This window comes from Phytophthora sojae (genome assembly GCF_000149755.1).
Source record: "Phytophthora sojae unplaced genomic scaffold PHYSOscaffold_7, whole genome shotgun sequence".
In the NCBI taxonomy this organism is placed as follows: Eukaryota; Oomycota; class Peronosporomycetes; order Peronosporales; family Peronosporaceae; genus Phytophthora; species Phytophthora sojae.
Genome location: NW_009258121.1, coordinates 3,938,081 through 3,962,329, shown reverse-complemented (window position 1 = coordinate 3,962,329; position 24,249 = coordinate 3,938,081). Strand labels below are relative to the sequence as shown.

Sequence of the window (24,249 nt, the reverse complement as noted above, 5' to 3'; positions counted from 1 at the left end):
CTGAAGGTAGTAGATGTCTAGAAAACCTAAGAAGGCCTAGGACTCGTGCTCTGCCATGTAGTTGTAGTAGATCTGGTTCTCGTACTCGGTGCTGCAGTAGGGGAACTCGGTATCACTGTCGGTCGGCGAGAACAGCGCCTTGCCGGTAGTATACGTGACATAGCAACCCAGCAAGAAGCACACCACGAGCACAATTACGCCGGCGGCCTTCTCGTACCACGGAGTACTTCCCCACGCCTTCATTAGGTAGAAGGCGATCGGTAGCAGGATGCAGTTTACCGTGATGCACGACGCGCCGACGAAATCGGCGAAATCCGAAAAGTGATCTTGGAAGATAATGGAAAGCACGACGAGGATGACGATAATGACAATACGCAGCGTAATGTAGTTGAGGGTGTTCTTGCCACCACGGTACTCTGCCGCTTCAGCCTCCGGGTCGTCCTTGAAGTCACGCTCACTATCCGCCACGGATACATAGGACATCTTGGAGCTGCGGCGAGACTCGGTCTGGAGGATGGCAGGCGTCGCGGACTCGGCATAACCGACGCCAGCTTCCATGTCTGTCTTCTTGTGCATGCCCAGCGCCATACGCTCGGCAAGGTAGAAGGCCGGGTCGATGAGCACGGAGAAGGCAATGGTAATGTGGAGCTGCATGAACAGGTATGCTAGCACCACAGCGCCCCAGCTCGGTGCGAAGCCCAGGGTGGTCATTCCGGTGTCCGCGTCCGGGTAAATGGTGAAGAGCAAGTTGCCCGAAATCTGGCAGCCCACAGCTGAGTAAGCAGTGCTGGCCAGCACGAGGAACAGGCACGAGATGAAGCTCACGGTAACCAAAATGACGCGAGGCATGCGAGTCGGGTCGCTGTTCTGGCGCTGCAGGTCCGGGATGACAATACCAGCTCCGTAGGCCAGAGCCAAGTTGCCGAAGCAACCCAGAACTTGGGAGACCTTGAGGTCCGGGGACGGCACTGAAGGGTGGCCGCGCATGCCATGCATGACAACGGCCACGCCGATCACGTCAGCGATAATGGTGCCCATGCAGCCGGCAAAGGCGGCGCCAGCTCCCTCCTTGAGAGTGGGGACCAGGCACACGGGCAACACCATGAGCGCCATGAGGATGATCCACACGGTGGCGCTGAAGGCTTCAGGGAAGAGTCCGTCGAGCAGCGAGCCGCCCAGCACCAGGAAGACGCAGGGGATGAGTAGACACGAGCCCATTTGCGAGATGACGCAGAGCCAACGACCAGTTTGGCCCATGCTCCACTCTCCGAGATCCCCGAACGTCTTGACAGACTTGGGGGCGAGCAGGATCACGCGAGACATCTTGACAGACGCGTAGATGTTGGCGAATGCCATGAAGGCCATGGCGATGACGGCGAGCACAGGTCCGGCGCGCGAGAAATTGCCAGGCATCCCGAGGGTGCCGATGCCGTACATGCAGCAGAAGAGGTTGAAGGACGTCTTGGCGTCCTCCATCGTGAAGAACGGCATCTTGGACGGCGGGGAAGTCGACTTGAGCCGGGACCAATTGGCCGAGAGCTCCTTCGACTCGAAATTCGAAAGGATCTCGCCGGCGCCTGGAGCCGGCCGGTCTCAGCACAGGAAAGTTGTGTTGCATCCGGTACTGTACGGACTTTGGATGATGGACGAGTCGTCCAAGTTGGACAGTTGGACTCCAACAGTTGGAGTTGGAGTCCAACTACCAAAAAAGTCGTGCATAACACGTGCAACGCACTCAGGTTTCACCCCACATTTCAGCCATGCTGTTGGTTGATTCGCTGCGGAATCAAGTGGTTGAGCTCTTACTGTAGCAAGCTGCGAGTCGCTGCATACCAGGGTTTGCTTTTGAGGGTTCTGTTAGCGTTTTTATTCGTACAAGTACTTGATGCAGCTTGCTCAAACTTCAATCACTTAGTTGCAGGAGATACCGAGTAACTCGCCGATGCCGAAGCTCGAGCCCAGCAGCGATATGGCGCGCAGCCGAGCGCCCGCGCAGCAGTGTGGAGCTCCTCCGCACCTCAGCGTCGTAGGTATAAGATCTAGGTATTATCGCCGTTGCAGAGTACGTGGTTGCATTTTGTTGCTGGACTGTAATGATTAGGTAAGAGGGGGTTGGAGGATCTCGGGAAGCCCATTGGCAACACCGTTCCCTGGCTGCCACGCCTTCACAACTACTATGATGTACGCTCAAGCATAAAATTTACTACATTAAAATGTACATGTAGTACCGTTACGAGCTATTTGTCCCTCTTAGTTTACGTCTGCCAACTTCATCGTAACTCCGTGCCCTACAACGGCTGCACCTCTGAGTGGAACAGCTCCACGGACTGCATGCACGCGTTCGTGCAGTCATTATGCCGATATTTAAGCTTGCTGCCAGCGGCCAACTACAGGCACATCGCTTCGTGTGTGAACAAGAGGCTACTTACCCTACCGCACCATGCAACTGCATCGTTTCGGCGCTCAACGTTGCCACCGCGTCCGCGGCAACGATGCCGCTGTGACCTGAACACTTTTGGCCAATTGTATGGCGCAAACTAGTGTCCGACAAACTGTCTTATGTTTTGACAGACAATATGCAATGTAGCCACTGGTATACAAAAACCAAGATGTAGTCAAAACGCGTTGATCGGAAAACGTAAGACGCTTTGTCTTATGATAGGCATTCTGGGGCTAAGTATCGTCTTACGAAAGTGCATCAATCTCGTTTGATATGTCGACTAGAGATCCGGAGATTCTGCTCATCTACGCGCGGGCTTCAAGCGCGCACTTGGTGCCTTTGCTGGTGCTGGTTCAGACTTCAGGATGGATCGTTAAACTTCCAATCAGTAGTTTGGATGTTGGCGCCACAATTTTGGTGCATTGCTGAGTTCACCATTTCCAGCGAGGTCACCGAGGTCACTGGAGATCTCCGATGCCAAGCTTGGCTGATTGGGCGTTCCTAGCCATGACAACCACGACGTCGGTCTGCGACCTTTTAACGCAGCGTTAATAACGCTACCGCTCTGAATCCTTTCTTGCGAAACAGCCCCTGCACGCTGTAGCGTGATGTTGAACATCGCCACTCACGTTGAAGTGGCAGTGCTGCAAATCCTTCCGCACCACCTTGCCCACTTGGGTTCCAAGTTGGGAAGTGCGCTGGTGTACTGTATTCAGTATAAATGCAAGCGGTGGGTCAGAAGGTGATTGACACTCAATGTTTCAACACGCTCCATCTTTTCGTGCGGTGTGCTGCACGTATTGTGCACGCTGCGTGCGCAGTATCAAAATTGGATACTGTATCATCACCACTATCGCAAGGACTTGTACACAGCAAGCACACTCAGCTTACCGCCGGAAGCTATATTTACATGCACGTGTTGTACATGTAGCAGCCTCAGTTCAACTTGGTGGTGTCTTGTGCCAGAATTACCACCGACTCGTCTAATCATTCACCAGCAACTTGATTAGACCTGTTTCCTTGACAGTTCGATTTCGATCTGTACCGCAAAGCTTGACACAGCTCCAAGTGCGACTTCCAAGGTGGTAAAGTGCTTTTTGACGAGTAAATTTGAAAAATCCACATCTTTTTGAGGGATAATCCACAGCTTTGCGTCTCCAGTTGGCCGATGGGGACAATAACAGGCTGCCACCATTAATCTGCGGCGACGGCTGTACCATTCTTGAGGTACATGTACGGTACCGGAAGCACATCCAGCAGGTGCTGAGTGTGCAGGTTCGGGCGTCTAGCGCGGGGAGCAGGTGGGTAGAGGCAACATCTATGGGTACGATGCAACAAAATGCAGTGTCGGCGTCGAGCTAACTCGCAATACTGACGTTACTGTGGATGAAAATGCAGACTCCAAGATCCTGCTAGCCGGACACGGGTGGCTCTGGGGCCGTAGAGGGTGGCGCGTGGCCATTTTCCGCAGGTGCGCGTGCAGCGGCATACTTGTGTGGTTATAATGATGCTATGCTTGTAGGCTAACGCGTTCATGTACAATAATTCCTTTAATGCTGTTAGAATATTTGCTAGCCATGGTCATGTAATGCGCGTGGACGAATAATACAACCATATCTAGATTGACAAGTTGTTGCGGGTCATGGCAATACCTACTACTGCTACAGTGCCTACAGTAATTAGTCTGGGCTCAAAATTAGTCTTACTTCAAAATTAGTCTGGGCCAGACTAATTACTGTAGGTAGTACTACGTAGTAGTATGTGCGTAGTATAAGTTTAATGCGTAACAGAAAGCTACTTGTACTGTATTGTTTGCTATTCTAGTCCTAATATGCGTGGAGTGAAACAACATGTGCACTAGTATCACTTCCAACCATGCGTGCAGACTGCCCTGAAGGGAGCTGCTCACGCGGAAGAACAGCAACCTATCGTAGCTTGCTGTTGTTCCGCGATGAGCACTACGTAGTGGGCGGCGTCACTTGCTGTCCGCAAGTTTAATCCTCTCGCTGGCGGTGGCGTCGCCCTTGCGCTTGAACTTGTCCCGCGACGACAGCGAGTGGCGGCGAAACTCCGAGTGGACCAACGGCGACGCCTCACTGTCGCTAAGCGCCCCCATGACGCTCCGCGTCGATGCTCTTGTGCTCGGCGAGCACCCCATGTGTGCTGCTTCCAGCTTCATAACCTCTATACAGCAGCGTAGACACGTCAGCATTTAGAGTTAGTACGTCAACCATGCCACAAAAGATCGACCATAACACAGGTGCTCAGACGCACCTGCAGCCCACGCCAAGAGCGCGCTCCATCGAGAGGGGCAGCCCGGAAACTGCCCGAACTGCAGCATCGAGTTTCATTTTAGCTCTAAAAAACAGCGTATACACGCCAATTTAGAGTTAGTAGATCAAACAAGGCGTAAATAAGTCAGCATGCTGCTTCTCACTACACCACAGTCACGTGCGGTGTCGAACGAAGCTCGAGTCTACTGCCAACAAGGCGAATCACTGCGTTTGTTCAACGTATTCTCATTGTACTTTTGCGGGTTTCGAGCTTCAGCTCCACCAATATAGCGAATTAGGTAGTAAATTAGAGTTCATTAGATGTGTGATGTCATGGCCTAATAGTTCTGCCTGAGGAACTTGGCTTCTGCTGCTATCCTTGCGCTCAATAACACCAACAGCATCATCGACTTCACATTGCACTTCAATCGCATTTAGTGGTCACGCAGATAGAGAGAGATTCTGATTGGATCAAATATCATGATAGAGAATAATAATGATTGGCTTAAATAGCTGTGGACTAGACATTATGCATCTTGTGGATTGACTCTGGGAGCTGTGGATTTGCTCATTGAGCTGTGGATTATCCCCAGGTTCTGTGGATTGTCACCACCTGTTGAGGACTGACCTCGCAAATCTGTGGATTAAGACGATCGCTGTGAATTATCTTGTATTTCTGTGGATATTTTAGCCGTCCTCCAACCCATTTCCATTCTGGCGTTGCTGTGCGACATAATCTTTCGGACACTCACGTTTTTGTCCATATCTCAGCTTCTAGAAAGAGTTAGAGCTCGCTATTTAGATATGTTGTACCTATCAGATCAATCTATAGCTGGCATGTGACGCGGACCTAATTTCTGAGCGCGTAGATAGGCTAGTATACAACTGACACGATTCCGGACCGCGACAAAGTTTTCGGACAATTTTTATCTTGATTAAAGTATGTCCTGCTGTGATGGGTACATCAAATCAGCCAATCAGCGTCCTATGTCGGCGCTAATGCACACATTCGCGTCTAGTTCACGGCAACATGTATCAAAACAGAGCCTAATTTTCGTTAGAAGAGGTTAGATAGACTAGTGAAGTTGTCTAGTGGCTGCTTTGGCCGCACCATGGTCTCCTAGAGGCCTACATGTCCATTGCCTTGACAGCCATTTTGTCTGTCGCACATTCCCATACAAATCATGGGAGCGGATGGTTTCGAACCTACCGTCCCTCCCGGAGGCCCAGGCTTCGCCAGGGGCCACGGTATGATGCGCATGCGTATCGTATAGAGCTTGCCGATAACTCGGCATCAAGCCTGGAGCCACTGGGCGCTCTGGAGGCGCTCGCCGGCCCAGCAGGCAGCCTTGCCGACATCATCGTCGATGGTGGTCCACCGTATAATAGGAGACGAACACACGACAACCTACGACAATCATTCTTTTACATACTTTAATCAAGATAAAAATTGTCCGAAAACTTTGTCGCGGTCCGGAATCGTGTCAGTTGTATACTAGCCTATCTACGCGCTCAGAAATCTAGGTCCGCGTCACATGCCAGCTATAGATTGATCTGATAGGTACAACATATCTAAATAGCGAGCTCTAACTCTTTCTAGAAGCTGAGATATGGACAAAAACGTGAGTGTCCGAAAGATTATGTCGCGCAGTGTATAATACACTCTATGCGTCGGTTTCCAAGTGATGCGCCGTCCACTCCTACAGTACAAGAAAGGAATCATTTCACTGTACAGAATTCTGCCCGAATAAGGAACGGGTGTATAACTAATAGCCTCACATATTTAATATTATTTTCCAGTCGATGTGGCGATAGGGGGATGTGCAAGGTACTGCAAGGTACTGAGGTACTAAGGTGAAAAATCCAGTGCCAATCATCAGCTCTCCACCCTCGTTTGAAAAATGGCGCGCATTTAGCGATCTTACTAGACTTCAAACTACATGTACCGTAGTGGTAGACTCGCACTTTTGCTTTTGCACCTCGCCCCACAAGCCCACCTCCTCCCCCACTCCACCCATTTGACAGCGCTGTTGTGGTGCGAGGATGCCTGGTCAAAGGTTAGTGCTTCGACCATACGCCACTGTTGGAATCATTCCGGACTCGTAGGTAAAGCTGCTCTTCAGTTCATTTTGAAATAACTAAATCAGTACATTGGAAAAGTATACTCAACTTAACATCAATTGATATATTCTGCGTTTTTACTTATATCAGGCGTTCCTTACTCGGGCAGATTACGGTACTCGAACAAGTACTTAGCGCAAATTGGTTTACTGTATAGTATACACCCCTACTAGGGGTATACAGTGTATACTGTAACGTTGCATGTAGTAAGAGAACCATCTCAGTTTTTCTATAGACTCTATTGTATATATTATTGTAGTAGTCTAGCTTTCTTGCTCGTGATCGGATAAAAAAATACTTCACTACACAGTATCAATAAAATCTATTGCGAACAGGATGACTTTCTCGTGTGTGAGGTCGCGTGTGCTGTATTCATCAGCTTACCACACAACGGCCCCAACAAACGATAGACGCTTGGCAGCACATGCGTTGCGAGAGCTAGATACAAAAGTAAAGCAAAATTTACAGAAAACCAACAAATGATTTCGCATTATGCTACTGTAACGCTAGTACGAACCCCACCTAGCCGTGTAAGAAGCCCTAGTTCGCGGCGCTGACGTTGTAGTACACCGTGTGCTCGAACTCAGGCGCGCAGTACGGGAACTCCACCTCGTCGTCGGATGGAGCGAACAGCTCCTTGGCCCGTGGTGTACGTCACGTAGCAGCCCAGCGAGAAGCAAATGACCACCACGATACTGCCCGCCACCTTCTCCCACATGGCCACGTTGCTCCACGACTTCTTCAGGTAGAAGACGATAGGCAGCAGGATGCAGTTGACCGTGATGCACGACGCGCCGACGAAGTCTGCCAGGGACGTGAAGTCGTCCTTCAGCACAATCGAGATGATGACCAGCACCACCACAATGACGATACGCATGACGACGTACTTGATGGCGTTCGCGCCGCGGTACTCCAGCGCCTCCTCCTCGGTGTCGTACTTGTGCACGTTTTCGGCGTCAGCCACAGACACGTACGACATCTTGGAGCTGCGCACGGAGTCCTTCACGGCCAGATCGGCTGGGGTGGACGTCTGCAGGTAGTTGGTGGCGATCTCGAGGTCCTCGTGCGTCTGCTGCACTTCCTTGTGCATGCCCAAGAAGAGCCGCTCGGCGATGTAGAACGCCGGGTTGATGATCACGGCGAAGGCGATTGTGATGTGGAGCTGCATGAAGAGGTAGGCGAGCACGATGGTCCCCCAGTTCGGAGCGAACCCCAAGTGGGTGAGGCCGGTCTCCGAATCGGGGTAGATGGTGAAGAGCAGGTTGCCGGAGATCTGGCAGCCCACAGCCGAGTACGCCGTGCTGGCCAGGATGAGGAAGAGAATGGAGATAATGCCGACGGTGACGACCACGACGCGCGGCATACGCTTGGGGTCGCTGTGCTGGCGCTGGATGTCGGGGATCACGATGCCGGCACCGTAGGCGAGGGACAAGTTGCCAAAGCAGCCGGCGACCTGCGAGAAGGAGAGGTCGGGCGACGGCACGCTGGGGTGGCCACTGAGACCGTGCATGACCACGGCAACGCCCAGGACGTCGGCAACGATGGTGCCGAGGCATCCAGCGAATGCGGCGGCAGCTCCTTCCTTGAGAGTGGGGACCAGACACACGGGCAACACCATGAGCGCCATGAGGATGATCCACGTGGTCTGGCTGAAGGCTTCCGGGAAGAGGCCATCGAGCAACGAGCCACCGAGCACCAGGAAGACGCAGGGGATGAGTAGGCACGAGCCCATTTGCGAGATGACGCAGAGCCAACGACCAGTTTGGCCCATGCACCACTCGCCCAGATCTCCGAAGGTCTTGACGGACTTGGGCGCTAGCAGCATGACCTTGGACATTGTGAGGGACGAGTAAATGTTCGCGAAGGCCATGAAGGCCATGGCGACCACGGCCAGATAGGGGCCGGCACGCGAGAAGTTGCCGGGCATACCAAGCGTTCCAACACCGTAGATGCAGCAGAAGAGGTTGAAGGCCGACTTGGCGTCCTCCGCCGTGAAGAAAGGTCCTTTCGCCATTGCTCTGGAAACCCGGGCGCAGTATGTAGTCTAGTTGCTTGATTGAGTTGCTGAAACGTTCGGCTTGAGCGGAACTGAGCCAAAGTGGGAATGAGTAACGTGAGCTGGCCTGCCGGCAGGCAGTGCCTTCAATGCCACCGCAAACACTGTTCTAGCTAACAGCTGGGTAGCCGTCGCTAGCCTCAGTAGCTTTTAGCAACTTGTCTAATACAGGCTGGTTTCGAAAGCATCCATTCCATCTCCCTGTGGCGGGCACCGATGGTGCTTGTCCTTGTAGGCAGTACAGTAGTGATACTGCACTGGCTGGTACAGTACACAGTATAGTATACAGTACAGTACGTGTAGAACCAAAGGGGAAAGGATGTGATGCACCTGATTAAAGAATTAATCCAGCAGATCTATCGGGCGCACACCAACATGAGAGCGTACAGAAGCCGCCTGCGAGCGTACGCGTTCACCTGAGAGAGTACCTTCTTGCCGCACCAGTTGCCTTTTCTGCTCGTTAAATCGTGCTGCAGCGTGGCTTCAACGTCAATGTGTACTGGAGCCTACAGTAAGTCTGTGCGCTCCAGTTCCCTAAGCTACGCTGGGACGAATTTGTGGGCATTCGTGGCACTAGTCTCATGGATTTACCGGCAAAATACGCGCTGCATATAAGCTGGGCTGAGTTCGTAACATGGTGAAGGTATCGGAGCACTCGCATTGCGGCTTTTGGAAGTTGTAGCTACGGTATCCTTGGTACAGTGTATCCGGTTCGAATCGAGTGCGATTTGTGTGAGCTCTCTTCAAGAGAGCAGGCGGGCGTGCAAAACCGGCTCGGGGGCGAGGCGGAACGCGTTGCCCACGTGCGCCGTCATCACCTTGAAGTGCAGGCGATTGGCGTAAGGGTCAGCGATGCCAGCTCCGTCACTGCGCTGGAGGGACTACTGTACATGTAGAGCTCTTGTGCGGGGTCGACGATCAAACTCGTTGTAAATGCGTGCGTCTCCTTCGTCTGCTCGTCGACACAACTCGAAGCTTGTCGGCTCGAGTGACTACGACTTACCACGAGTGGGCCGGCACTGGTCTGTAGCACGCAGGGCAGGGGAATTTTTACTTGACTGACCACGGCTTCCATCGCACACTGAAAGTTGGTACTGTATTCGCACCCACCACAGGTCGTAGAACTGGGGTTTCAAACTGTACCAAAGACCCCAAACTGAAGTGATTAAAAGATTAATTGCACCGGAAAATATTGTCATTGTACCCGAACAAGTATAGACTATACTGTATAGTACATGTATTATAGTAATAACACGGGCCGTAAAAATTCTTGTGCCATTTTATTCGATCTAGTACAAGTCTTAGCATTAAATTCAAACCTGCACTTAAAATCTGCGCTTAGAGCACTGCCACCGGTGGGGACAAAGCTGCGTAAAAGTAATATTTCCACCGAAAATACAACTACACGCTGGATCCGGTCTGAGAAAACGTGTAGTATATTCCCCCACGGTGTAAAATGGGGGGGGATCGCGGAGTCAAATATGCCACCTCAACTCCCCCCGACAAAGGTAAATGGCTAGCCAATGAGACTCCGAGGAACAGCAAGTATGGCGAGTTATGGTGCATGCATGTTGAGTTGTGGTGGTCGAAAGCACATGCTTCAGGGGCGGATTGCCTACCTGTATGCCCTCCGATCGAGGCGAGGGTGCTGCATGCACTGGACAACACGTTTCGAGTCCGTGAGGGGGGGGGGGGATATAGTAGCCAATACGCCACTTCGAATCCTAGGCTGGAGTAAATTTGCGTCGCGACATTGTCGCACTTCAACCGAAGCCATTTTCACTATTTTTCCGGTGCAACTAATCTTTTAATCACTTCAGTTTGGGGTCTTTGGTACAGTTTGAAACCCCAGTTCTACGACCTGTGGTGGGTGCGAATACAGTACCAACTTTCAGTGTGCGATGGAAGCCGTGGTCAGTCAAGTAAAAATTCCCCTGCCCTGCGTGCTACAGACCAGTGCCGGCCCACTCGTGGTAAGTCGTAGTCACTCGAGCCGACAAGCTTCGAGTTGTGTCGACGAGCAGACGAAGGAGACGCACGCATTTACAACGAGTTTGATCGTCGACCCCGCACAAGAGCTCTACATGTACAGTAGTCCCTCCAGCGCAGTGACGGAGCTGGCATCGCCGACCCTTACGCCAATCGCCTGCACTTCAAGGTGATGACGGCGCACGTGGGCAACGCGTTCCGCCTCGCCCCCGAGCCGGTTTTGCACGCCCGCCTGCTCTCTTGAAGAGAGCTCACACAAATCGCACTCGATTCGAACCGGATACACTGTACCAAGGATACCGTAGCTACAACTTCCAAAAGCCGCAATGCGAGTGCTCCGATACCTTCACCATGTTACGAACTCAGCCCAGCTTATATGCAGCGCGTATTTTGCCGGTAAATCCATGAGGCTAGTGCCACGAATGCCCACAAATTCGTCCCAGCGTAGCTTAGGGAACTGGAGCGCACAGACTTACTGTAGGCTCCAGTACACATTGACGTTGAAGCCACGCTGCAGCACGATTTAACGAGCAGAAAAGGCAACTGGTGCGGCAAGAAGGTACTCTCTCAGGTGAACGCGTACGCTCGCAGGCGGCTTCTGTACGCTCTCATGTTGGTGTGCGCCCGATAGATCTGCTGGATTAATTCTTTAATCAGGTGCATCACATCCTTTCCCCTTTGGTTCTACACGTACTGTACTGTATACTATACTGTGTACTGTACCAGCCAGTGCAGTATCACTACTGTACTGCCTACAAGGACAAGCACCATCGGTGCCCGCCACAGGGAGATGGAATGGATGCTTTCGAAACCAGCCTGTATTAGACAAGTTGCTAAAAGCTACTGAGGCTAGCGACGGCTACCCAGCTGTTAGCTAGAACAGTGTTTGCGGTGGCATTGAAGGCACTGCCTGCCGGCAGGCCAGCTCACGTTACTCATTCCCACTTTGGCTCAGTTCCGCTCAAGCCGAACGGTTCAGCAACTCAATCAAGCAACTAGACTACATACTGCGCCCGGGTTTCCAGAGCAATGGCGAAAGGACCTTTCTTCACGGCGGAGGACGCCAAGTCGGCCTTCAACCTCTTCTGCTGCATCTACGGTGTTGGAACGCTTGGTATGCCCGGCAACTTCTCGCGTGCCGGCCCCTATCTGGCCGTGGTCGCCATGGCCTTCATGGCCTTCGCGAACATTTACTCGTCCCTCACAATGTCCAAGGTCATGCTGCTAGCGCCCAAGTCCGTCAAGACCTTCGGAGATCTGGGCGAGTGGTGCATGGGCCAAACTGGTCGTTGGCTCTGCGTCATCTCGCAAATGGGCTCGTGCCTACTCATCCCCTGCGTCTTCCTGGTGCTCGGTGGCTCGTTGCTCGATGGCCTCTTCCCGGAAGCCTTCAGCCAGACCACGTGGATCATCCTCATGGCGCTCATGGTGTTGCCCGTGTGTCTGGTCCCCACTCTCAAGGAAGGAGCTGCCGCCGCATTCGCTGGATGCCTCGGCACCATCGTTGCCGACGTCCTGGGCGTTGCCGTGGTCATGCACGGTCTCAGTGGCCACCCCAGCGTGCCGTCGCCCGACCTCTCCTTCTCGCAGGTCGCCGGCTGCTTTGGCAACTTGTCCCTCGCCTACGGTGCCGGCATCGTGATCCCCGACATCCAGCGCCAGCACAGCGACCCCAAGCGTATGCCGCGCGTCGTGGTCGTCACCGTCGGCATTATCTCCATTCTCTTCCTCATCCTGGCCAGCACGGCGTACTCGGCTGTGGGCTGCCAGATCTCCGGCAACCTGCTCTTCACCATCTACCCCGATTCGGAGACCGGCCTCACCCACTTGGGGTTCGCTCCGAACTGGGGGACCATCGTGCTCGCCTACCTCTTCATGCAGCTCCACATCACAATCGCCTTCGCCGTGATCATCAACCCGGCGTTCTACATCGCCGAGCGGCTCTTCTTGGGCATGCACAAGGAAGTGCAGCAGACGCACGAGGACCTCGAGATCGCCACCAACTACCTGCAGACGTCCACCCCAGCCGATCTGGCCGTGAAGGACTCCGTGCGCAGCTCCAAGATGTCGTACGTGTCTGTGGCTGACGCCGAAAACGTGCACAAGTACGACACCGAGGAGGAGGCGCTGGAGTACCGCGGCGCGAACGCCATCAAGTACGTCGTCATGCGTATCGTCATTGTGGTGGTGCTGGTCATCATCTCGATTGTGCTGAAGGACGACTTCACGTCCCTGGCAGACTTCGTCGGCGCGTCGTGCATCACGGTCAACTGCATCCTGCTGCCTATCGTCTTCTACCTGAAGAAGTCGTGGAGCAACGTGGCCATGTGGGAGAAGGTGGCGGGCAGTATCGTGGTGGTCATTTGCTTCTCGCTGGGCTGCTACGTGACGTACACCACGGGCAAGGAGCTGTTCGCTCCATCCGACGACGAGGTGGAGTTCCCGTACTGCGCGCCTGAGTTCGAGCACACGGTGTACTACAACGTCAGCGCCGCGAACTAGGGCTTCTTACACGGCTAGGTGGGGTTCGTACTAGCGTTACAGTAGCATAATGCGAAATCATTTGTTGGTTTTCTGTAAATTTTGCTTTACTTTTGTATCTAGCTCTCGCAACGCATGTGCTGCCAAGCGTCTATCGTTTGTTGGGGCCGTTGTGTGGTAAGCTGATGAATACAGCACACGCGACCTCACACACGAGAAAGTCATCCTGTTCGCAATAGATTTTATTGATACTGTGTAGTGAAGTATTTTTTTATCCGATCACGAGCAAGAAAGCTAGACTACTACAATAATATATACAATAGAGTCTATAGAAAAACTGAGTCGTCGTGGTTCATGGTTCATGGAGTCCTACTTGAGTTGATGTTTGTTTGCACAGCATTTTACTGTACCGGGTTTCCCCTTGTACTTACTGCCGACAATTGCATGCTGGCTGCCTGTCTGCACTGCTATGCCTGCTTCCGTTTCGATTAAGTCTATATTCTTGAGTTTTGCTCTCTTGTCGGCTAGTTCTAAAGTGATCTCGCACTGCGACTCGCCTCTAGCGAATGGTTGGCTGTCTTGGCATCTCTTCACGAGATTGGATGTCGTTTTCTTCTCGTTTGAAGAAAGGTGAAAGCGTAGAAATCTGAAATTCAATTTTGTTTCTAGGTAGACCCTTGTACGGCATTGCTGTGGGCAACCACACCCAATCGAATTATTTATAGTGCTGACAGAGAAAGCAGCCTCCTTACCGATCAGCCGCCTTGCCACTGCTGACCGTCGAGTACAGTACGTAAGCTGTTCAGCATTTTCGCCCTTTATTAGGAGTATGTATAGAGACCGTCCATGACTACGTGGCAGTGACTCACAATTCGCTGATCGCCATTCAGTCGTTTGATCGCGGCACAGCTTCAACAAGATCCTTTCCAGCAATCCTCTTCCTCCAAAACAACACAAAATCTACAGCACACGGCGCTCGAGTACATGTACCATGGCAACGTATCACTACCTCGTGCCAACTTCCCATGCAAGGATGGGAACGCATCCCAGGGGCTATGAATGTGGACGGTGTCGACCCCGATGAGGGATGGACGTTCATCACGTCCTATTGCGGTATCGAAGCCGGTTACAATTCTGTTCTTCGACGGAGGATCCCGTGGAAACCCTGGTCCTGGTGGCTCTGGTTGCCTGATAGTCTTGCTTCCTCAAGGAGAACCGACTCCTACCGTTGAATGGATGGCGAGCATTTCTTTGGCATCGCGACGAATGTGGCAACCAACTTGTTGATGAGAAAGGAAATTCAATTCTGACAGCTTAGACACATGCAAAGCTCGCTAGTCCTCGACTCCCTGCTACTCACAGGGAGACCTTCTAGTCCTGCGCTCCACGCTCCCTCTGCTGCCTTCTTGAGATGCATTTAGGAACCCCTGAGATTCAGCAACACCCACGCAAGGTTAAGCTGAACTTGAACAGCATCTTGGCGAGGTTCCTGAGATTCTTGGCTGGATTCATTTTGACTCGGACTGATTCGAACAGGATCTCCCCACACTGCTCACCAAAAACGAACTCCAATCAAGACCAATGACACTCGTAGTCTACCGCGTCTCGACATCGCACAGTCGCCGCAGCTCTGCATCGTCATGACGACTGGCAAACAGCTTCACCTTCACTGGGACGTCCGCAAGCATGATCGAAAGCGGCTCCCACGAGTCCTCGATAGACTCCAGGCCAACCCATGACACGAGTAGCTCATGTTGGCCGGTGGAGTCATTGTAGCGATGATCGACGATATCTTCAACTCCTAGAACCAGCCCTTGGCCCGCCACATGCTCAACCAGCTCCTCATTCACCTCGAGGCTCGGATCGTGATAGAACTTCAAGCGCGATCCGTGTACTTCGTGCAGCGCCTGTGTCAGCAGATGGCGCACCATGAACGAATGCGATCTAGCTTTTGTCACTTGAAATGGGCCCACCCAACGCACTAGCAACTTGCCATAGCCGAGTCTCGTATCAACCCGACTCTACAAGACAAAATCGCCAACGCTGAAATTGCACGGGGGCCCCTCCTTGTGAGCTTGCTGGTACAGCCGCCGTCTTTCTTTGCGATCAGCGACTTCCATGTGCGTAGCGTGAAGGCTCTCACGTAGTCGATTGAGGAAGCCCTCCACATTGCTTAGATCGACGTCAAGCAAATCTTCGGCTCTGTCAGGAACCATACAAGTCTCGAGAGGGGTCGATGGGGGCAGACCAGTAAGAAGCTCCATCGGAGACTTGTTCCCGAGCGAAGCCACAGGTGTTTGGTTCAAATTCGCTTGAACGACGGGCAACAGGTACTTCCAACTGCGTGTATCGGAACGCAGCTCCAGCAACAAAGCACGCACGACTTGTAGTATGTCCCGATTGATTCTCTCCACGGTACCATTGATCCATGGCGTGTACACAGGTACAAAGCTCTGCAGTCCGCGCAATCTTGTCGCGAGTTCCGCCATCACTGCACTGCGGAAATGACTACCATTGTCAGTGGCCCATTTGGCTGGAAGACCGAATCGCTTGTGCCAGTCCAGAATTGCGATCACAGCCACATCGCTCGTAGGTGCATCACGTGCGACTAACTCACAATAATGAGTGAGCTCATCTTTCAGAACCAACACATACTTTGTGACGGGGCACACAGCACTTCTTAACAGAGGAAGCAGGAGTATACAAACTCCAAGTGAACAGCCGTTCACGTGCCCCTGGTCTGAAGGGGACGACTTGACTTGAAAAGCGGTAGATCTAAGACTGAATGTATTTATAGGTTGGTACAGATTTGGCCTGCATATAAATCCTAAGTTCCCTATAGTTTGTGTCATACAAAATGTATCTGTTGGCTCTGAGGCCACTTGGTCACTATCCAGGGGAGTGACCGATGTAGCCATCCCTGAAAAGTAACAGGATCACTATTCCATGTAACCCCGTTAGAGCCTGTTCGCGTTGTACTAGAGATGGAGATGGTGCTTGATCTCCACCTACAGCTCGTTCGCTATGTATCCATCTCCAGACAAATTTTAAGCCAATCACAGGGCAGATATGGGATGGCTCTCCTCCCCACTTGAGAAAATGCCGACTCGCCTCACCAGTGCGGCCACGCGTGCGGCACATGCCGCTGCTCAAGGCTCTTCGGTTCCTGCGCCCCCCCGCACGTCATGACGAAACGCCAGCGTCCGAGCCCCTCGTCTCGCTGACACCATCTGCCGGTGATGAAGGTCTGCTGCTAGAAGGCGCCGAGACTGCATCCACATTTGTTCCGCTAGCTCAAGTATCAGTGGCGATGTCTGCTACGCCAGAGCCTACTCCCGCTCCATCTCGCATGCTCGAGTGTCTGCAAGCCTCGGCCGCATCGCAAGCAGCACAGGACCGAGGCAAGTCTCGTCTGAAAGGAGCTTCTAACGTCTACCTTCGTAGTGATCTCCATGACGTACCTTCTAGCCATGCCCATTGCAGCTCCCACCTCGCGATATCCACCCGCTGAGCCCAGGAAATCCAGCGCGGCTGCCACCTTCTTTTCGTAGGAATGCTTCTTGACCTTAGCTTGTGCAAAAGCGACCCCATGCTCTTGTAGAAAGCTAGCTATACGGAAGAAGGTGGATCTCGTACAGCGCAGATTGGTCTCGAACCAGCTTGAATAGGCTGATGATTGAAGCATCGACTCGAAGCGCAGAGTGGTGACGGTAAAACGGTTCTTCTTGCCAGCAGGAGGTCCTGGTTCGCAACTGTCTGCATACAAAGCCACAGCCTGTGCCACGGCGGAGCACGCAGCGAGGACAATTGCATCTTCGTCTCCCATGTTGTGCCTGGCCCTGTAAATCTCTAGGTAGATCCGCCCCTCTCCACCTCAAAGTGCTGGAGACGAATTCACAGTGCCATCTCTAGTTGTCTTGTTGTGTGCTACCTACTTTTGACCAATCCGGTCACACTTTTGGTTTTCGTCTCCATCTCCAGCTACGTAGCGTACAGGCTCTTACATCCTCCCCCACTTAGATTCGACCTTATCGACCAATCAGAGCGAGGTTACGCCGGCGACTCACATTTCACTCGCAAAGTCGAAATCCATCGACAACGGCGCGAGCTCTGGCGCTTCGGCTCCCGGGCCTCACAGAGCAGCTGGCGCATCGCCGAGCAAGCCGCAGGGTCTCCACGTCGACCGGAAGCATGCCTCCAAAGCGCAGTGCGCGCAGCGCGAAAGCACCTTTGAAACCGCGGGCGTAGGGCCGAAGACCAGGGCGGCCAAGGCCAAGGACGAGTCGTCCGCGCTGATGGAGGCCACGAAGGCGGCCGAGGAGGCGGTGCGCTCTCGTGGCAGCACGCCGGAGGGCGGGTGCCGGTCTCGGAGGCGGTGCAAGACTCCCGAGGCCACGCCAAGTGGTGAGGAGAGCTCTCGGCCCCAGTCGGAGCAGGCCAAGCCGGCCTTCGACTGGTCGGCCAACAGCGAGAACTGCACGCTGGTTGTGCATTCCGGTGAGAGCTCACCCGAGGGCAGCGACAACGCTGCCAAAGACGAAGCACTGGCGGCGAGCAGCGCGCCCAGCTCTCCGTCCTTCCCGAAGGCTCCGTCCGAGGAGGAGGCCGAGGACGTCGAGTCCAGCGCCGGCGCCGGCGACAGCAAGCAGGCGGAAGAAGACGACGTCGTCATGGCCGACACGGAGGACATGGCCGAGAAGTCGCCGAGCGACGCGGGCTACGAGCCCGGTGTCGCCACCCAAGCATCTGACGCTGGCACAAGGTCGTGAGCGTGCCCAAGCGTCGAAGGCGGCTGCCGCTGCGAAGGCCGAAGAGGCCAGGGCGAAGAAGCGTTCCGTTTCCAGGTCGCCTCGCGGTTCCAGCTCCAAGCCGTTCAGCGACTCGGAGTCTGAGGACGAGGAGGGTGCCGTCCATGAGCCCAAGGAGCTCTCCAACGACCTCGACGAGCAGCAGGAGCAATACCACGCTGCTCGCTCGGGGGTACACGCCAGGCAGTCGGCTGCCGCGCCTGCTGTCGAGTCTTCGTCAGGCGGGGATGCCACGTACCCGCAGGGCTACTTCCCGCCCGAGCCTGGCACTGGTGCGCCATCGCTGTTGGAGAAGCTCTCGGCCCCTCGTGGCCTTATCGGCGGGTACAGCTCGAGGGGTTCCTATGAGCGTGCTCTCGTTGAGAAGGAGCCACTCTTTCTTGGCGACATAGAAGCCGCCCGGTGTGTGCTACTACCACCACACAAGCTCACACTGAAGGAGTTCACCACGCTTCGCAAGAAGCCGGAGGACAAGGGTGGACTCCATCCTGTGTGGGGTTACCACCGGGTCAAGCCGAATGAGAACATGACCTGGAACGAGGTGGAAGACCGCTTCTGGCGCTATGTCCAGCGCAAAGGGTATTCCGACCAAGAGTTCAAAGAACTCCGTGAGGATCGCACTCTGTCCGCTATCCTGGACTTGCGCGAGCTCCGCATCGAGTTCGCTCTACTCGTGAGCAAGCGCATGCTCCACTCGAAGATGGACGAGCTGAAGCAAGAGGCGAGAGCCAAAGCTCGTGAAGAGCGTGGGCGTGGTGCGACTACGTCTGCTACCGTACCCCGGGTACCGGCCAAGAAGCCAAGGACTACTTACGAAGCTGCCGCTGCTTCTCGTCCCATATCGTAACAGCCTCCGGGCAGTCTGCCTGGTGCTGCTCAACGGGCTCCCACGAGTTATCCGACTCAGGGTAACCCCTCCACTTCACGAGCAGCTGGCGCTTGCCATGGAGCCGCCGCTCCCGGACGACTCGTTCCACGTGGTAGTGGATCTGCCCATTACGATCAAGGAGGGCCGGCGGTGGCCTTGCACGGCCATGGCTACGAGCCTGAGGCGATGCAGCCGTATGCTGGGGCCCCGAGTAAGGTGGTGGCCCTGCAGCAAGAGGAGATTCGTCTTCTCCGGGACCGTGTGTACGTCCTCGAGATCGCGCTTGGCGTCGGCCTTGGTGGCGAGGCTGCCGCTCGTGCTGGTCAGCCTGGTGCCGTGGAGCGGCTCCGTGAGGATGTTGCCTCGCTCTATCAAGAAACTCGCAGTCTCCATGGCCGCGTGGGTCGTCGAGCCGACCTGTCGTCTTACGACTCGCTGCGAAACCAGCTCGCTGGCCTTCGGGCCGAGCTTCATGGCCACGCGCCGTATCCGGAGCAGCAGCAGCCAGATGATATTTCGTGGTCCATGCAGCTTTCATCCACCACGGCAACAGGTTCTGGAAAACCGCGAGTAAGTCACCCCGAGAGTTGTCCAGCCACTGTTTCATCTTTGCATGCGCTCCTTCAACAGGGGACGTGGTGTGGCAGCCAAAGTGACTGTACTGGTTGGTCCACGCGCTCACAAACTTGGCTCGGTATGGCCACCATGTCCTGGTGAGGTATTTCTGCACGGTCGGACTAAGTGCATGCAGTTCGGCACAGAGCTTGTCAAACTCACTTACGCTGGCGGCGTTGATAGCATCGTCGAACTTAGCCATGTAAATATCAACCTGAAGGTCATGCTTCTTCTGCACGGCGGTGGCATCTGCATCATCATCTTCAGCAACGACAAGTTTTTTCTTCGCCTGGGCAAGGACGTTACGACGAATGTGCCACCGGCATAACAGGTTTGCAGCCATAGGAAAAATCGTGTCCGAAGCCTTGTTGCACGCCAAGTCTCGGTCTGTACCGTTTACCTTTGGCATTGGCACGGATTGTTCGATCATGAAGGCTTTCAGTGTCGACAGCGCCCAGATAAAGTCGGGCTCCGCTTCACCAGGCATCCATATTTGCGCAAAGGGCAGAATGGTATTCATTCCAGTACGTTCAACAACGGCATGAGGAACATGTTCGTGTTGTACGTGCAGTCCATCACCATGATGTCCATGAAGCGCCAGGCAAGCAATGTGGTGTCAGGGTGCGCCCACATCAAGTACCGCAGTCGGTTGGAAGAGGGATCGGTCTCGTAGGTGTAGTGAAACTTGTTCTTAGCGAGCAAACTGAACAGGGCCTCATTGCTGGTCTGCGTGGCCAGAAGCTGCGTACGAGCCTTCTTCTTTCTGTTGGATATATCCTGTGGAATGGCCAAAGTGTCCTTGTTGCACAGCACCAGCGTGGAAAAAATCTTAGCCGTCGGAACACCAGCCTTGGCCTGGAGATCGACCAAATCGAGTATTTCTTCTTGTCGTTGAGCTGATGCGCATGCCGCATTCGTCTCGCTTCGACGTAGCCATTAGGCGCTGGCGGTCTGCATCTGCAATCTTCCAATTGTTTTTTGGTTTTCTGGCGTGGACGCACGCGAACAACCGGTACCGAATCTGACCGTTCGCATTTCTGCCGAGTTGACTGCGGGATACGTTGAAGCTGTGATCCTTCGTCCACTCATGGATGGATGCCTCGGCAGCTTCTGCACTTTCGTACTCGAGCTGGGGCGGCGCGGGTATAGTATATGTGGTCGATGATGAGCTGTGTGCTGCCACAGCAGGCGAGGTGTGATCCAAGAACAATGTCTGCGAGGGCCGTCGGCTGGGTCCGTGCGGTTGAATGACACGAACCATGGCTCGGCGAAGAGATATGGTCGAAGGAGAAGTGCTCGGCGTCGTCATCCTCAATGCGCGGATAGACCGCCCTCGTACACTTATCGGGATCTATTTCAAGCATTCTCTAAAGATATTCTGGGCGTATTTTACGCAGGCACTAACACCACGTGCTGTAGTTTTCCTGCTCCAATGCTCCCGAGTTCATTGCTCCCTAACTTTTCCCTACAAACTCGTGCTGGCCTAACCCATTCCCTTGTACAAATCTCAGCACAGTTTTACTTAGACCAGGGCCTTACCCTTATCTATTCACGCTTCACTGGCTCCATAGTCTTCCTGGACTGCCTGGACCGGGCAGGCAAGACTCGGGGGAGCCTCGTCAGTTAGGGATTTACCCAGAGAGCAGCAGAAGAACATAAGCAGCACTATCATAGTATATGTTAATGGCTTTGGGCGTTCCAGCGCCCACGTTGGTGTTCTGTCTGTAAATCCTCGACCTACTACAGATCGTTAATGTACAGCCCGCTGCAACTACAGTACATACAGCTGGATATTTGTTGTACGTGTAGCCAACGTCGCCCAGCACAATGGAGAGTTCTGTGGAGAATTCTTCCCTTCACGTGTCGCTGCACCATACAGAACAGTGTACATATACATGTAGAATCGCGTTGTTGTTGCTGCTGTACAGTACGTTGCGAGCACGAGCAGAAGGCTCTCACGTGGGGTCAACAATTGCAGCTAGTACTTCAACCAGAACGTGCCGCCTAATAAAATTCACACAGACAGCTGAAGCAGTAAAGTACATGTTACACACATACATTGAAACAGCGACAGCAGCAGCGGTAAACAGCCCACGTCGAACGCTCCTCAACGCCCTCATCGGGGTCTTTTTTGTTTTTGTTTTTGAATTGAGGTATATTGTTGTCACTCAGTTCTTCCTAACGACTACAACGACCGGTCCCGCAGATGCTAACCCGTCATCAGCAGGTTGGGGCTCCTACTTTGCGTATCGCCTTTGTCGCGTCTTCCTTACTCGGCGTCTACGTCAGGCTCTTCAGCCCCTCTAGTGAAATATGCATCCCGCCATTGCCTGAGGTCACCGTCTTAAAGGCGAGTGACTTCTGCCCAGCGGGGGACCCGGGTTGGTTGGTCCGAGCGAAACACCTGACGACTCTTGCGATCGTCCATGGCGATATTTGCCAACATGTCAGCGGCCTCGTTGAAGGCTCTCAAATGATGGTTCCACGTGCACACATGGACCCGATCTGCTATCCCTCTGCATTGCGCGCAAATGCTCCGTAAATGTGGCGCTCTGGGCGGACGCCGTCTCCTCATCTGCGCCATATTCATCGCGCTATCGCCCACCACGTGGAGATCGGTCAGTCCGTTGGTGAGTGCGTAGTTCAGTCCTGCACACAGTGCCCGGTACTCTGCTATATTGTTTGTAGTTCGTTGTGGGGAGATCCTGTTCGAATCAGTCCGAGTCAAAATGAATCCAGCCAAGAATCTCAGGAACCTCGCCAAGATGCTGTTCATGTTCAGCTTAACCTTGCGTGGGTGTTGCTGAATCTCAGGGGTTCTTAAATGCATCTCAAGAAGGCAGCAGAGGGAGCGTGGAGCGCAGGACTAGAAGGTCTCCCTGTGAGTAGCAGGGAGTCGAGGACTACCGAGCTTTGCATGTGTCTAAGCTGTCAGAATTGAATTTCCTTTCTCATCAACAAGTTGGTTGCCACAAAGTTAACTTTGGCACAGGCCAAGAGTTAGTCAGCTGACGAAAGGCCGACGGAAGACCGCCCCGCACGTGGAAGAAGGCAAGACCCACGGATGCTGAGTTGTTGCGTTGACGCCGATGGGGACGTCGAGATGACGGCCCCGCCCCCCGTGTTCGAAGTTATCAAGGCCCCTGAGCTCAAGACGTTGGACCAGGAGTCGCTGGTTGAGTGGCTTCGCAAGCGACGCCGCTACTGAGAGAGATCGGTGAGCGGTGCCGCATCTCGCAAGAACCCGTGGACGCAGTCCTCCGAAGTGTACGCTCGTCGTTGTCGCCGAAGTTGCTCAACTACCGCGCGCACTACGTCTTCCGCCAGCCGCGGGACTCGATCGGAGACCAGGAGATCCTTGACAAGATCCAAGAGCGGGTCAGCAAAGTGATGAACGGCCACATACCCGACAGGTTCGACTTCTTCAAGGCGCACCTGAAGATGGACCTGGATGAGCAAGATGTGGAGGCTAGAGTCGTCAAGTACTTTGTCGACTTTGACCAGCTCATCGAAGAACGTGGATTTGCATCTATGCTGGCTGCAGGGAGTAAGGACCGGTCTGACTACCGTGATCGGATGAAGAACCGGTGCAAGCTCATTATCGAGAATTTGGCTCCAGCCGTGCTGAAAGCGGAGATCAAGCGTTTGGTGTCGCTTCAGCATCGGGAGGCCACGACGGAGGACATCGCGCTGCACCAGTTGATCCTTGCACGAGCCAAAGTGCAACAACGCTACCATCTTCTGTCGCAAGAGACAAAGCCGGAGAGGAAACCGACGGGTCGTGGTGAGCAGACCAAGAACGCGGCTCGTAAAGATGCTCCATGCTGGGAACAGCGGCCGGGCCAGTCAGCGTGGCTAATGTCCGCTGTGCTGTCGTCAATGATGACGAGGAGGAGTTCCTGCTCGGAAATCCGACTCCGATTGCCCTCGGCATTGATGTTGATCGCCAAATGGAGCAATTGGCCATTAACGGTAGTGGTGTGTACGGCGAGGACAACGATGAGCTCCCATCAAGCGCTGTTGTCCCAGTCCCGAAGGCTGATGAAGAAGAATTCCGTATCACCTGTGATTACCGTCGCCTCAACAGCATGACCGTTCCGATCGCTGCAAGTGTGCCGAATCTGGCTGTAGTCCCTCAGTGTGTTAAGGGAGCGAAGGCGTTGGGCAAGTTTGACATGTTTAAGGGCTTTTGGCAGCTTCCGATCCACGAGGACAGCCGTGAGCCGTTTAGTTTCCAGACGGACGAGGGTGTGGTCAGTCTCTCAAGGTGCCGTCGACTCAGCCATGCATTTCCAGTCGACTATGCAGACTGCGTTTGCGGATCTAATCAACGACCATTTGCTTGTGTACGTCGATGATGTCGTCTTGTATGCTGCTTCTCATGAAGAGTACCTGAAGGTTTTGAGGGAGTTCTTTGCGAGGCTGCGAGAGCTCAACCTGAAGCTGAACTTGAAGAAGAGCACTGTCTACCAGGAAGCAGTCTCATGGTGCGGAAAAATTATCGATGGACGAGGAGTGACGCATGATCCTGCTCGAGTGGAGGCGCTGGTTTCGCTTCCTTTGCCGGAGAATGCTGCTGAGCTGCAGCACTTCTTGTG

General features: G+C 53.8%; 9 protein-coding genes across 9 annotated transcripts; 3 read left to right on the top strand and 6 right to left on the bottom strand.

Moving 5' to 3' along the window:
* Positions 1-36: 36 nt before the first annotated feature.
* Positions 37-1,491, bottom strand: PHYSODRAFT_516884 (hypothetical protein; the record flags this gene model as incomplete). The annotated part of the gene is made up of 1 exon (XM_009534774.1): positions 37-1,491. One exon carries the CDS (start codon positions 1,489-1,491, stop codon positions 37-39), a length of 1,455 nt encoding a protein of 484 aa, XP_009533069.1.
* A 2,924-nt stretch (positions 1,492-4,415) lies between these two features.
* Positions 4,416-4,781, bottom strand: PHYSODRAFT_337146 (hypothetical protein; the record flags this gene model as incomplete). The annotated part of the gene is made up of 2 exons (XM_009534773.1): positions 4,416-4,624; positions 4,715-4,781. The coding sequence occupies 2 exons, from the start codon at positions 4,779-4,781 to the stop codon at positions 4,416-4,418; spliced, it is 276 nt and encodes a 91-aa protein (XP_009533068.1).
* Positions 4,782-6,653: 1,872 nt separating this feature from the next.
* On the top strand, positions 6,654-6,851 carry PHYSODRAFT_518150 (hypothetical protein; the record flags this gene model as incomplete). The annotated part of the gene is made up of 1 exon (XM_009534772.1): positions 6,654-6,851. The coding sequence occupies one exon, from the start codon at positions 6,654-6,656 to the stop codon at positions 6,849-6,851; it is 198 nt and encodes a 65-aa protein (XP_009533067.1).
* A 450-nt stretch (positions 6,852-7,301) lies between these two features.
* PHYSODRAFT_347479 (hypothetical protein) lies at positions 7,302-8,923 on the bottom strand. The gene has a single exon (XM_009534771.1). The coding sequence runs from the start codon at positions 8,846-8,848 to the stop codon at positions 7,418-7,420; it is 1,431 nt and encodes a 476-aa protein (XP_009533066.1). The 5' UTR covers positions 8,849-8,923; the 3' UTR covers positions 7,302-7,417.
* A 2,910-nt stretch (positions 8,924-11,833) lies between these two features.
* PHYSODRAFT_563428 (hypothetical protein) lies at positions 11,834-13,454 on the top strand. Its single transcript, XM_009534770.1, has one exon. It carries the CDS (start codon positions 11,909-11,911, stop codon positions 13,379-13,381), a length of 1,473 nt encoding a protein of 490 aa, XP_009533065.1. The 5' UTR covers positions 11,834-11,908; the 3' UTR covers positions 13,382-13,454.
* Positions 13,455-16,793: 3,339 nt separating this feature from the next.
* Positions 16,794-17,045, bottom strand: PHYSODRAFT_412294 (hypothetical protein; the record flags this gene model as incomplete). The annotated part of the gene is made up of 1 exon (XM_009534769.1): positions 16,794-17,045. A coding segment is annotated over one exon (252 nt), but the record flags the coding sequence as incomplete, so codon positions are not given.
* A 3,435-nt stretch (positions 17,046-20,480) lies between these two features.
* Positions 20,481-20,960, bottom strand: PHYSODRAFT_304264 (hypothetical protein; the record flags this gene model as incomplete). The annotated part of the gene is made up of 1 exon (XM_009534768.1): positions 20,481-20,960. The coding sequence occupies one exon, from the start codon at positions 20,958-20,960 to the stop codon at positions 20,481-20,483; it is 480 nt and encodes a 159-aa protein (XP_009533063.1).
* Positions 20,961-22,055: 1,095 nt separating this feature from the next.
* Positions 22,056-22,340, bottom strand: PHYSODRAFT_407321 (hypothetical protein; the record flags this gene model as incomplete). Its single annotated transcript, XM_009534767.1, has 1 exon — positions 22,056-22,340. A coding segment is annotated over one exon (285 nt), but the record flags the coding sequence as incomplete, so codon positions are not given.
* Positions 22,341-22,861: 521 nt separating this feature from the next.
* PHYSODRAFT_408738 (hypothetical protein) lies at positions 22,862-23,251 on the top strand (the record flags this gene model as incomplete). The annotated part of the gene is made up of 1 exon (XM_009534766.1): positions 22,862-23,251. A coding segment is annotated over one exon (390 nt), but the record flags the coding sequence as incomplete, so codon positions are not given.
* Between the last annotated feature and the right edge of the window lie 998 nt (positions 23,252-24,249).

What these genes read in the sequence shown, in the direction of transcription:
- PHYSODRAFT_347479 (XM_009534771.1), bottom strand. Translation starts at nt 8,848, where the DNA reads ATGGCGAAAGGACCTTTCTTCACGGCGGAGGACGCCAAGTCGGCCTTC.
- PHYSODRAFT_563428 (XM_009534770.1), top strand. Translation starts at nt 11,909, where the DNA reads ATGGCGAAAGGACCTTTCTTCACGGCGGAGGACGCCAAGTCGGCCTTC.